The 13,891-nt window shown below is 46.8% G+C and overlaps 1 protein-coding gene across 5 annotated transcripts in view; it reads right to left on the bottom strand.

Moving 5' to 3' along the window:
• The window catches only part of DNMT3B (DNA methyltransferase 3 beta), a 33,490-nt gene that overhangs the window by 6,158 nt on the left and 13,441 nt on the right, over positions 1–13,891 (bottom strand). For 4 of the 5 annotated variants that reach the window (XM_049779164.1, XM_049779168.1, XM_049779167.1 and 1 more), the window contains 12 exons: positions 13,753–13,860; positions 12,422–12,569; positions 9,219–9,350; positions 9,090–9,134; positions 7,227–7,306; positions 6,960–7,072; positions 6,515–6,698; positions 5,379–5,463; positions 3,643–3,788; positions 3,047–3,137; positions 2,598–2,746; positions 582–667 (listed from right to left, as the gene is read on the bottom strand). In XM_049779164.1, the coding sequence (XP_049635121.1) occupies positions 582–667; positions 2,598–2,746; positions 3,047–3,137; positions 3,643–3,788; positions 5,379–5,463; positions 6,515–6,698; positions 6,960–7,072; positions 7,227–7,306; positions 9,090–9,134; positions 9,219–9,350; positions 12,422–12,569; positions 13,753–13,860 (1,367 nt within the window). Of the gene's footprint in view, positions 1–581; positions 668–2,597; positions 2,747–3,046; positions 3,138–3,642; positions 3,789–5,378; positions 5,464–6,514; positions 6,699–6,959; positions 7,073–7,226; positions 7,307–9,089; positions 9,135–9,218; positions 9,351–10,418; positions 10,479–12,421; positions 12,570–13,752; positions 13,861–13,891 lie in introns of all 5 variants that reach the window. The other variant, XM_049779169.1, reaches the window with a different exon arrangement.

Here is a 13,891-nt window from a genome sequence, read left to right on the forward strand (position 1 = left end):
AATAGGCTTTGCACACTACAAATGCTATCTAAAAATGTTATAAATTAAGTCATAAAAGCCTGATTTCAAAATCAGTGCATCCTGGGGCCAAAGCTATAGCACAACTGGTAGGACGGTTGCCTTGCATAGGCACCTAGGCATTCCTTATGATTCCTTGAGGGCCTAGCCAGGACTGATTCTGAAGCTCCGAGCCAGGAGTAATCCCTGAGCACTCCAGGATCTGCTCAAAACTAAAACTAAAAAAATATTTCATTTTATCCCTAGAGGCAGGGATAAAATCACCCTCATTCATGTGATTTTATCTAGGGAAACAGCTGGGAAGACTGTACCAAGAAACCAGCTTCTCTGGGAGATTCATGCTCTGTGCCACGCCCAGGAGCAGAATGAACCAATCAGACAGACTTGAATCTGCTGAGATGCCCCGGTAGTTACTGAATCCCAGAGCTTCAAATGAAGTCCAGGGTATAGCTGTTTCTTAGCAGAGTAAGTTCTTTCTGGAAGGCTTGCACCTGGGCCCTGTCTCCATGCTTGGCCAGACTTAGAATGAATGAAGGTTATGAAGGTTCATTGCCCCTTGTTACCTGTTCATCCCAGGCAGGTTGCCCCAGAAGTAGCGAGCCCTGTGAGCTGCGGAAACTTTGATAGCATCAATCATGACTGGATTGCACTGTAGGGAGAAAAGAGGAACCAGTGACCATTCAAGCAGCAGCTGTCCCTTGGCTGTAGTAGGTGTGTGTGAGATAAGAAGGGACAGACCAATCTCCCCAGGAATCTTGTAGACCACAGGTCCTGGGTCTTTGTTGATGATGGGGCAAGGAAGAACCCAAGTTCTAAGACAGGGAATGTGAGATTAGTACAAAGTGCTGCACTGAGGGTTAATGAAGGCAGCCAAAAGTAAATCAAAATTGCTTTTGGTTGTTGTTTTATTTGAAGAGGGAGGGGTTACTCAAGGATCTGCTCAAGAATTATTCTTGGGGGCCCGGAGAGATAGCACAGCGGCGTTTGCCTTGCAAGCAGCCGATCTAGGTCCAAAGGTGGTTGGTTTGAATCCCGGTGTCCCATATGGTCCCCCGTGCCTGCCAGGAGCTATTCCTGAGCAGACAGCCAGGAGTAACCCCTGAGCACCGCCGGGTGACCCAAAAACCAAAAAAAAAAAAAAATAAAATAAAAAAATAAAAGAATTATTCTTGGGCCCGGAGAGATAGCACAGCGGCGTTTGCCTTGCAAGCAGCCGATCCAGGACCAAAGGTGGTTGGTTCGAATCCCGGTGTCCCATATGGTCCCCCGTGCCTGCCAGGAGCTATTTCTGAGCCGACAGCCAGGAGTAACCTCTGAGCAACTCCAGGTGTGGCCCAAAAACCAAAAAAAAAAAAAAAAAAAATTATTCTTGGCAGGGCTCAGGGGGTCATATGGAATTCCAGGGATTAAACCTGGGTAATATTATGCAATGCAAAAAGGCCTATCCATTGTAGTATTATTGCTCCAGCCTCCAAGTCAAAATTTCTTTGGCCAGATGAGGTCCTGGTGGCAGGATATAGGGGAAAAGTTATGTCAATATTTATTATCACTTTACACATATGTGAAAATTAGATTTTGTGTGGTTTCTATGATGGCAGCTCAGAATAAGAATGAATCTGGGGGGCCGGGCGGTGGCGCTGGAGGTAAGGTGCCTGCCTTGCCTGCGCTAGCCTAGGACGGACCGCGGTTCGATCCCCCGGCGTCCCATATGGTCCCCCAAGAAGCCAGGAGCGACTTCTGAGCGCATAGCCAGGAGTTACCCCTGAGCGTCACAGGGTGTGGCCCAAAAACCAAAAAAAAAAAAAAAAAGAATGAATCTGAAGGGCCGGAGAGATAGCATGGAGGTAAGGCATTTGCCTTTCATGCAGGTCATCAGTTTGAATCCGGCTTCCCATATGGTCCCCCGTGCTTGCCAGGAGCAATTTCTGAGCCAGGGGTTTCCCCTGAGCACTTTCGGGGGGGTGACCCAAAAACCAAAAAAAAAAAAAAAAAAAGAAGAAAAGAATGAATCTGAGGGGCCAGAGTGATAACAAACCAATAGGGCATTTGCCTTGCATGTGGCCCACTCAAGATGGACCCGAGTTTGATCTGACATCTCATAAGATCTCCAAGACTTCAGGAGTGATTTCTGAGCGAAGAGCCAGGAATAACCCTGAGCAGCGCTACATACATGCGGCCCTCCCAAAAAAAAACAGAATGAATTTGAGTTCATAAATGGGACATTAAAATTTTATAGGCCATCACAAGAAAACTGGCTTCAAGAGGCTTAAGAGCATACACATGAGACGTGATATTCTTTGCTTGTGGGAAGGCATAGGCTAGCTTATAGGGTGGCCTTCCACCTGGGTTTCATTCTCAACTCTGGTTACCCTGGGGAGTCCCCAGCACTGCAGAAATCTAAAGCATGGCCTCTTGCAGTGGCTTGGCCTGTTTGCCAAAGAATCCCTGCAAGAGACCTGAGAAACACATCCCACAAATGCAAAACCAAGAGTTCCACAAAGAGAACCAAATTACAGTTCTGAAATCTGCCATAATCAACAGTCAGCATTCCTCCCATGAGGACATAGGGTGCCCCTTACCTCCAGGAAGCGAGAGATATCTCTTTTATCTCCGACTTTCATGGCTACCACATTCTCGAACATCCAGAAGAAGGGTCGGTCATCACCCTCCTTAGGGCGTGAATAATTCAGCAGGTGGTAGAACTCAAAGAAGAGTCTACCTGTACCCTCTGGGGGAACAGAACACAGAGGACACATAAGGCAGGTCCCAGCCCTTAGCACCTGCCCGGATTCCAGGGAGATCTGTGAGGACTGGTAGGTCCTGGGCAGACAGTGGCTGCCTTTGCACTCACTAAGCACCCTCTGACTCTTATCCCATGGGCTGATAACTCACAACAGAGTCTGCAAGCCATCAAGGCTGCCTTCTCATGGCAGCCAATAGAAGGGCTGCTTCTACGACACAGGGTTGGGTTCAAAGATCTTGACAGTGGGGCCCAGAGCACACAGAGCAGGAGAACCCTGCAGCTCACCATACAGACCCTTCCGGGCAGGATTCACATTGGAGAGGTCATTGCACGGGCTGCCACCGATTACCAGGTCAAAAGGACCCCATTCTTCAATCTGAGAGAGAAACTAGTGTTTAGTGGAGATACTACTCTCAGTAATGACCCAGAAACAGAAAACCCCAATCATGGTATTATAACAGAGTATACCACTGTACTATTGACCCCAGAAAACCTGATGTCCAGGCTTCTCTTAGTGTTAGTTAGCTTTTCTGGATCCTTGCAAACTGTGTCATGTTTCAAGACATAGGTCCAGGGTCTCAAACTCGTGGCCCGTGGGCCGTTTGCGGCCCTCGTACGACATTTTGTGGCCCTGCCCTAGAGGAATCTTTTTCTGTTTTGTTTTAGTTGTTTGGGTCACAACCCCCAATGTTCAAGGCTTACTAATGACTTTGCACTCAAGGATCACACTTCTTTGTCTCCTGCGGCCCCCAGGTAAATTGAGTTTGAGACCCCTGCATAGGGGAGACCTGGGAGTACGTAAGGTGAGATATGTTTGCAGGGATCCCTGGGAGTAAGGATTTGGGGTGAGGGACATATTTTCACAGCTCCAGAAAACTCACATTTCTCTTGGTGATGTTCCTGACATCATTCACATATTTGATGTTGCCCTCATGTTTCACTGTCCCCACTGCAATGGACTCCTCACACACTTCGGAGGCCACATATTTCTCAACTTTGATGCCCAGTTCTTTGAGCACCAAGTAACCTGGAGAAGAAATATAAAATGGGTTTTACTGGCTGGAATACTCCCTGCAGTGAGTTACAGACCAGCCTTCACAAGGACTGACAGGCCAACAGTGGTTAGCATAGTTCACGAAGCATCTCAGGGACAAAATATGGCGTAACAGGTGGGCATCCATCTCTAAGAATACTGCCTTAGTTGTGGCAGCCCTGGCTTTCATCCAACATCATACACACATCTAAATCTTATTAATACTTTGAGGGGCCAGTGATATAGTACAGAAAGACTAAGTGCAGAGCCAGGACTAAGCTGTAGATGTGTCCCAAAAACAAAAACAAAAAAATGGAGCAGAGACGTAATACAGATAGTTCATAGGGTACTTTTTTTTGGTTTTTTGGTTTTTTGGGCCACACCCGGCGGTGCTCAGGGGTTACTCCTGGCTGTCTGCTCGGGGGACCATATGGGACACTGGGATTCGAACCAACCACCTTCGGTCCTGGATCGGCTGCTTGCAAGGCAAATGCCGATGTGCTATCTCTCCGGGTCCCTAAGGATCGCCAGGAGGGATCCCTAAGCACTGCTAGGTATGAATGCAAAAGATAACAAAGTTTGTGGGGCTGGAATAGTACAATGGCTAAGATGCTTTGTTTTTCACAAGGGTTTGATTCCTGGCACCCTGTATATTCCCTTGAATACCACCACTAGAGATACACAGGAATTACTGAATTCCAGGAATTTCTTCTGAGCAAAGCCAACTGTGAGCCATATAAAAGAAACCGTATAAAACAAAATTTAACGATAAAGGGCCATTGAATGCCTATGCATAAAGAGCTTTGCCTTTTACACTAATGGATTTCATCCAGCCCAGGGGCAGGATGAACAAGTCAGACAGAGGATTGCTGCCGAGATGCTCATGTACTCCCTGAACATCAGGGATCCAAAGGAAGTCCAGGCATGTTTCTCTAATACCCCACAATGGGTGATCCCTGAATATGGCCATGTGCAGCCCCCCCCCAAAATAAAAGCAAACAAATAGTCAATATATTTAACACTATCTGACTGAGGCATAGAATAAAATTGACAAGTCAAAGTCCTGACACAGAAAATACCTGTCTAAGGTTCCTGGTCAAGGTCTTATTTTATTGCAGGTGATCTGCTGCCAGAGCTGGATCCTAATAGGGGGATGAAGTCCTGGCAAAGATTTGGAAGCTATTGTACAAGGTCAGTGTTCTGGGCAATATGAGACAACCATCCCTGAATATGCATGACAGGAGGTGCTCTGTAACAGACTACACTGCTGGCTGCTCTACTGAAATGAATTGCAAAGAATCTGATTCCAGGATTAAATTCATTGCATTGGGCAGATCCCCAGAATCTCCTGGCTATGTCAAATCTGTGTTTGGATAAAGTGGGAGGAGCAGCCATATTGGTACCTCATTAGTACTAAGAGTTGCCCCCATTAATGTCTGCCCTGTCTGCCCTACTTGTTGCTTTAGGAATGAACAAGTTTTTTCTAAGGAACTGTCAAAGGACACTTGGTTTTGACAGAAGGTGGCCAAGTCATACCCAGGAGTTTATATGCTGAGGCCAGTTACACAGGAGCAGTCGACTCACCTGTTGCAATGCCATCGAACAGAGATAAGACGCGAATAGGCCGTCTTCGAGATGCAGGGATGGCAGGGTATAATTTAGGGGCTTCCTGCAATGTTCAAAAATGAGGTCATGGATGAGTCAGGACACTGGTCCCTCACAGTTGGAAAGGAGGCAACCTAGTTGAGATGGGGGTTTTTGTAATCTCGGCCCTACAGTGTATTTTTAGCTGAGAACTTCTCTCGCCTTAAGTATTCTCTCGCACCGGAAACACACTTGTTCCAAACTTGAGTGCCCTTGATTCTCAATATAGCAAATATCAGCCCCACTAGGACACACAAGGAATCCCTGGCATAGGCTTAATCTTCTGCTTCATTCATTGTATGTATATATATTGGTTTCTGGGTCACATCCGGCAGTGCTCAAGAGTTACTCCTGGCGTCATGCTCAGAAATCGCCCCTGGCAGGCACAGGGGAACATATGGGATGCCCGGATTTGAACTACCATCCTTTTGCATGCAAGGCAAACACCATCTCTCCGCCCCCATTGAGCGCATATTAAGTCATGCTTAATTATCCAACTTCTACAAGAGATCCCTATATCTACATAGTCACCTCTGTTAAGGCCCAATGCAGGACCATTGTTTAGCTACTGAGATGAATAAGGTCCTCAGAAACTCAGGAATAATGTAGAAGTTCCCAAACTGATTTAGACTACAGTTTTCACAATAGCCAAATATACAGAAGCACAAGACATAGTTCATTTAAGAAAAAGAATATGCTGTGCTAACAGAATACTGAACTTCCCTATTGTAATGAATACCCCCAGATCTTTGCTGTTGACAAGTAATAGTTCCCACTTGGGAAGGCCTGTATATATATATTCATTTTCTTTTTTTTTGTTTGTTTTTGGTTTTGGGGCCACACCCGGCGGTGCTCAGGGTTACTCCTGGCTGTCTGCTCAGAAATAGCTCCTGGCAGGCACAGAGAACCATATGGGACTCGGGATTCAAACCAACCACCTTAGGTCCTGGATCAGTTGCTTGCAAGGCAAGCACCGCTGTGCTATCTCTCTGGCCCTGGGGCTTCATTTTCATTCCTTCCAGACAGCTGCCCTTGACATCCCCCAACCATTGGGTCATTGGAGCCCAGGGCCTTACATATTCAAGTCCTGTGTCGCTGGTGAAGAAGGTCTGCAAGCGCATGTTCCAGTCCTTGCGACGCCTCAGGACTCCATGGCAGCGCTGAGGGACACACATGTAGCAGCTCCAGGGCTCCTGCAGTTTGGCCTCGGCAGCTGTGCCTTCACCCACTAGCAGCTCCAGGCATTCCACACAGAAGCACCTTCATAAAAGTAGGGAGAATGGAGGCCTGATTCATTGGGACAGTGTCCTAGGACAAGGCACTCTGATGCCTTTATATCTAAGGATAATATTTGACTAGGGTTTCACTAGCTCCTTCCTTGGTGTCTGTGGACCTGAGGTTAACAAACTGGATTTTATCTCCCTGTTGATATTCCTGGCATAGGAATTCCTTTCAATAGAAAGATCATGACATAACGTGTTGTGGGGGAGCCCCCACCAGTAATGACCCAGCCACGCTCACCGGCTGCAGCTCGTGTTACTACAGAGCAGTAGCTCTCGGCCTTCACAGCACACAGTGCAGTAGGACTGGTAGCCATCATCATCATACATGTAGAAGAGCTCGAGGAAACGGTCCTATAGACAAAGTAAGCAAAGGCCTGGTGAAACACAGGATTATAATGTCATATGAGCTCTAGGGTTCTGACATGCCTCTAGAACACATCCTTAGCCATCTGGGGAGGAATGACATGCCAGGGAATACATTCAACAGCAGGCAGGCAAAACTTACCCGACATGTCTGGCAGAGGCCTCCCTCAAAGAGAGGGTGGAAGGACACAGGGTTCTTCTTGCCACAGGACAAACAGCTATCTGTAAGACACATACAGCTTGTGCAACCTAGCCTACACAAGCCATTGAAGCACTGGGTTCAAGTGTTCTTGAACAAGCACACCAAACTTGTAGGACTCAAGGACCTTATACTTCATACTTTTTAAGAGGGCTGCGTTGAGCAAGCAAGTAAGGTGCCTTGCCTCCCACAAAGTCCATGTTGTTTGAAATTCCCAAGCAACCCAGAGTTCCTTGAATCCACCAGGCGCATGATGAAGTGCAAACAGGAGTAAGCCTGGAACAGTGCTGGGAATGTCCCACTAAAACAAAATGCTTTAAAAAATGTTCCCAAGGGGTCGGGAAGGTGGCGCTCGAGGTAAGGTGTCTGCCTTGCAAGTGCTAGCGTAGGACAGATCATGGTTCAATCCCCCAAGTCCCATATGGTCTCCCCAAGCCAGGAGCAATTTCAGAATGCATAGCCAGGAGTAACCCCTGAGCGGCAAACGGGTGTGGCCCAAAAACCAAAAAAAGGGGCCGGGAAGGTGGCGCTAGAGGTAAGGTGTCTGCCTTACAAGCGCTAGCGTAGGACGGACCGCGGTTCGATCCCCCGGCGTCCCATATGGTCTCCCCAAGCCAGGGGAGATTTCTGAGCTCATAGCCAGGAGTAACCCCTGAGCGTCAAACGGGTGTGGCCCAAAAAACAAAACAAAACAAAACAAAACAAAACAAATTCCCAAATCCAGCTTAACACAATCCTATGCAGGGCAGGTGCCTTATCTCTTGCATAATCTCTGAGCCCTTGTTATCCATTGACCATACAATCCATGCAGCAACAGCAAAGCAAGCTGCTTTCTGTTACGTGGCACTTGATTTCATGTGCTTTAGTCAAGACCCAGGAGCTGGACACAAATCCCACACCAAATCTGGAGCTAGAGAGGCTCAAAGGGTTCAAGCTTTCCCTGTGAGTTCAGGATTTGATTCCCAGAACACAATATCCTTGGACCTGGTGTTCCAAGGCTAAGAGCAGAGAGGGCAGGAGGGTCTACAAGGCAGGAACTGAGTGACTCATTCCTGTTCTGAGGAACCAATCACCTGATAAGTATTTGTAATGTCTGTCTATAGATTCATTCAGTTTGGACTCCCTATGATCCATTCATGGCCTTTCTGTTGTTGTTTTGGGGGCACACCCAGCAGTGCTCAGGGATTATTCCTGGCTCTGCACTCAGAAAATTGCTCCTCACAGGCTGAGGACCATAGGGGAGCAAACCTGGGTCTGTCCCGGGTTGGTCACATGTAAGGAAAAAACACCTTACTGCTGTGCTATCTCTCAGCCCCTCATGGTCATTTCTAATCCAATGGCAGCCCTCAGTCAGGAGACTCCAGCTTGGACACAGTAATAAGATGGAGGCAGTTGCACTAGCATTACAAGGGGTAAAGGAGGGAGATGTGGGATGCATGCTGGGAACAGGGATGGAGGGAGGACAACATTGGTGGTGGGAATGAACCTCATTCATTGTCACTATGAAAGATTTATAATTAACTTTGACTACAATCAAAATAAAAAGATGGAGACAGTGAGCCGGGCCAGCCACTCACCTCTCAGCCCAAACCACATGTAGATCTGGGGTTCTGAGCCAATGATCCCAAGTATCTGTACTTATCTCCTTTTCCTGCTGTCTTAGGCACATAATATCTTGGCCATTTTTATATTCTGAAGCCCCAAATCACCTTACCACATCCACCCAAAGATCAAGCTCGTATATTAGTATAATTTAAAAGTTAGACATCAGGGTCATAAAAGGAATTTGTGTATGCAGAACATTACCTTCCAGGTTGTTCTTGTTGTTGGTCACATCCATAACCATTTGCTCTGTGGACACAAGCAGAAGGGATTAGGTGGAGTAAGTAAGCTGTTGGAAGAACAGCATCTGAGGGCCCAGCATTGCCCAGTCACCTCGGCTCTGATCCTCCTCTCCTCGGTCCTTGCCATTGTTGTAACAGTTGGTCTTGAGCCGCTTGGGTGGGGGACAGTAGTCAGAAGCAGTGGAGTCATCTGCTGTGCCGGTGCGCCTGCGTGCCTTATTCTCTGTGCAAGGGAAGAAGGTAGTGGGGCTGGTAGGAGCATGGAGCCAAGCTAGACCAGGCCAAGCCCCACTCTGTGTCTGGGTGCCAACTGGGTGTGAGCCAGGGATCCCTCGGATACTAAAATCTCTTAAATTTAGTTTCCATATGGGGGGGGGGGAGAGTGGGTGTGTGTGTGTGGTGTGGTATATGTGTGTGTATGTGTGTCCATTCAAAACACTGCTCAGGGCTTACTTACCTATGGCTCTGCACTCAGGATCCACTACTGGCAAGCTAAGGACTTTATCGGTTGGCCAAGGGATCTAATAACATTGGTTTGCAGTGTGCAAGGCAAGTGCCTTACTTGTTGTACCCAAGGTTCTAGGTTTCCTATACATTTTAAAACTGCCAATTGGGGCCAGAATGCTAGCACAGTGGTAAGGCATTTGCCTTGCATGCAGCCGACCTGAGACGTACACTGGTTTGATTCCAGGTATCCTAAAGGGCGAGCCTGCTAGGAGTGATTCCTGAATACAGAGCCAGGAGTAACCAAGAGCCACCTTGTGACCCAATAAAACCCAAAAATAAAACCGCCAATTGACTTAATTCAACTAATTCTATTTGGAATGTTGGGCTTTTTGTAAAATTATAGATAAAAGCTTTTACAGCATCACTTTTCAGCGTTCAAAAATATGTTGTAAGATGTGTAAACTACAGTGTATTTTGCAAATATTAAAGAATGTGTATGTCTGTAATCCATACAACAGCCTGAGGAATATGCCTTGATCAGACCAACCCTGGACAAGGAAAAAATTACATACAGCAACAATAAAATCATGAGACCCGTTTAGTGACAATTGACATCTGAGAGTGCTCTTGATTCACCCTGAGAAAGGAAAAGCCAGAATTTCAGAGTATAAAGAACAGGCATGAGGCCATGCACAACCAAAGTTACCCTGGAGGAAGAGAAAAGTGAAGGGTCAGGTTGTGGGGGACTTTTTCACCAAGTTGATGTTCTCCCAATGAAGACCATAAGAGGAATTGGAAGAAAGTGCAGAGAACATAGTGCAGTGAGCAGGTGGTAAAGGAATACCGTGTTTCCTTGATTCTAACTTCCCATTGCCTGAACGACGCACCTTCGACTTATTAACCACTTTTGAAAGGGAAACAAAACATAGAAATCACGATGTAAAAGGATGTAGGGAATGTAATACAAGTCTTGAACTACAAAAGAAAAATTATGTATAAACCATCAGAATCTATAAATGCAGATCAGTTAACCTGTAGGACAGTGGTCAGAGTTGCATAGGATTTTTATCTCCAAGAGCAAAATTTCTACCTCAAGATTCCTAAGCACAATGACTTACAACTGCTTGTTGTCAGGAATTCTAATCCCAGGTGTCTGTACCAAGCGTGATTGTGGCAACAGATGACCTGACAATCCCCAAACCTTGAGGGATTTGAGCTCACAGCTGGTTCTGTCAGGCACCATGAACAGGGAGAAATCCTGAAAGGCAAGGGAGCTTTGGCATGTGTGAATGCCAGTCAAAAGGAACACATGGGGGGTCAGCGAGGTGGCGCTAGAGGTAAGGTGTCTGCCTTGCAAGCGCTAGCCAAGGAAGGACCACGGTTCGATCACTCAGCGTCCCATATGGTCCCCCCAACCTAGGGGCAATTTCTAGGTGCTTAGCCAGGATTAACCCCTGAGCATCAAACGGGTGTGGCTCGAAAAACCAAAAAACAAACAAACAAACAAACACAAAAACAAAAACAAAAGGAGCACTGCCAATGAAGTGTTCAAGCTGTAAGCAACACCAAAGCTGCAACCTTTTTCTATTTGCTTTAGGTTTAGGTGTCAGGAAATGAATGCAGAGCTCTGGCAAGTGCTCTGCTGCTGAGCATCAGACCTGGCCACACACTGCACCTGATGGGAGTATGAACCAAACTAATAATCTGAAAATGTTTAAGAACCAGCAAGGAATTACACATAAGACTTTCTCACAAAGAGGAAAGGTTGAATGACCCCAAATTATCATTCTGGCTGCCTTAAGAATTGCAAAGAGCGGGGGCTGGAGAGATAGCATGGAGGTAAGGCATTTGCCTTTCGTGCAGAAGGTAATTGGTTCAAATCCCAGCATCCCATATGGTCACTGAGCCTGCCAGGAGCGACTTCTGAGTAGAGCCAGGAGTAACCCCTGAGAGCTGCTGGGTGTGACCCAAAAATCAAAAAAGTAAAAAAAAAAATATTTGCAAAGTGCAAAAAAAAAAAAAGGGGGGGGGAGCTAGAGAAATAGCATGGAGGTTTAAGGCATTTGCCTTACATGCAAAAGGACGGTGGTTTGAATCCCAGCATCCCATATGGTCCCCTGAGCCTGCCAGGAGTGATTTCTGAGCATAGGGCCAGGAGTAACCCCTGAGCACTGCCAGGTGTGACCCAAAAACAAAAAAAAAAAAAAATTGCAAAGTGGGCCCAAGAGATAGCACAGCAGTAAGGTGTTTGCCTTGTACATGGCCAACCCAGAATGGACCCAGGTTTGATACTTGGCATCCCATATAGTCCCTGAGCCTGGCAGGAGTGATTTCTGAATGCAGAGCCAGGAGTAATCCCTGAGTGCCGCCAGCTGTAGCCAAAACAAAAATCAAAGCAAACAAAACAAAAAAATATTGCAAATTGTTTCTTCTTGTTGTCAATTGCTTGAGTTTGGGGATCCATTGGCAGTGTTCAGGTATTTCTCCTGGTTCTCTGCTCAATGAATGTTCACTGTTGAAGTCAAACCTGTCAATCTCATGGAGGTCATATGTCTACATCCCTTTGTTATCTTCTTACCCACATCCATAAAATATACATATAAATAAAATATAGTCAAATGATCAAGGAAGCTGCAATAGGCTAATCTGCTTTGCTGTTATTGATCTTTGGAGCTTCATCATGAAAACCCTTTTGTGGAATGTCAGGGTTCTAGAAAATTCCCCAGGCCAAAATCTGAAATGCCATGCTAAGGAAGGGGTTATCCAATAGAATTGGTTGCATCTGGCCACCAATCTGCTTCCTCCCACCCATCACCAAGAGGTGCTGTCACGGGGCCCCAGTCCCACCTGGCTGCTGCTTGTTGTTGGGTTTCAGGCCCTCAACCCCAGTGGGTTTAAAGCCCCCATGCGCCCATTCGAGCATGGGCTTCAACTGGTCCTCCAATGAGTCTCCTGGGCTGCTGGGGAAGTTCTTGCCAGCCCGAACCCTAGCTCTCTGCCAAAATAGAAGAAAGTTTGTAATGAATGGGGGCTGGGGTTGATCGAGAGGTTAGAAGCACGGATCTGGTTCCATACTGAACTACATCACACCCAGGGCTTTCCCCCATAGGGGGCCTGCATTCTTCGCATTGAGCCCTTTCAGAGGAAGCAGCTGTCCTGGGCTCTGCTATGTGCCAGAAAGGAGGGGCTGGTACAGGGAAGGAGACAGGTGGGGGACCCTCAGGGAAGTGAAATTGTTTGCAGGCATGATCTGAATAGTTGGGTTCCTCCAAAAGAAACACATCAGAATCAGAGCCGCCACTTTTGGATAAAGGGTCTTTCAGCCTCTATGCTGAGATACAGGTAGATTCAAGCACAGAAGCTATCATGAGAAACAGCTTTGCCTGTAGAGTTAAGCAAAGAGACTATCTACTAGTTTGGGCCAGCCAAGATCTCTTGTTGCCTTTGTGAAGGTAGGAGGAACAGAGTTCAAATCAAGAGAGCAGGCAGCTGGCCTAAGTTTCTGATAAGAAGGAAGGCCTAGAAATGCCTCACTGGAGTTAAGGGTACTATCCTCTTACACATTTGCTCTGCCCTCAGGTAAAGGCAGTTGGAAATCACACCAGGAAGCCATGAGAAAGGATGCTACTTCTTTGAACAAACTATCTTTTTGTCAAACTTTACCAATTCCTGCTTGTCCCTCTTCTTCAAGCTAATCCAGGGCTCCAACTGGGGTCTTTGCTGGCTTTAGTGCTGCTTTTTGCTATTTTGGAAGTTTTGGTAACTGGGGCTGGACTGATAGCATAGTGGTTAATAAGGCATTTGCCTTGTACCCATGGCCAACCCAGGTTCTATCCCAGGCATCCCATATTCTCCATTGAGCCCAGCCTACCAGGAATAATTCCTGAGTACAGAAGCACAGGAGGAAGAAACCCTGAGCACCAGCAGGTATGGCCCAAGAAACAAAAAGGATTTGGTGTCAACCCAGTAAGCAATGGCACTCAGGATTTCTTCCTGGCTCTGCTCTCAGGGATCAGTCCTAGGAAGTCTGGGGTTATCAGAGATTGAGCCCAGTTCAGCTACGTACAAAGCAAGCAACCTATCCACTGTACAACTATACTACTGTACCGTGGTTAGGGTACTCTGGATTCTGCTGTTCTTAAATTCTAAACCCTGATGTTCCTGAACACCCAACTTACCTCCAGTGCATGGAACATGGCCTTCCTGTAAGAGACCAGCTTGTTGAAGGTTGCCAGGTTAAAGTGCTGGCTGAATAGCCCCAGGGCCACCAGCTTGTCTGCAGAGACCTACAAGAACAAGACAGCCTCATATAGAAAC

The sequence above is a fragment of the Suncus etruscus genome, chromosome 9, assembly GCF_024139225.1.
Source record: "Suncus etruscus isolate mSunEtr1 chromosome 9, mSunEtr1.pri.cur, whole genome shotgun sequence".
Taxonomy (NCBI): Eukaryota; Metazoa; Chordata; class Mammalia; order Eulipotyphla; family Soricidae; genus Suncus; species Suncus etruscus.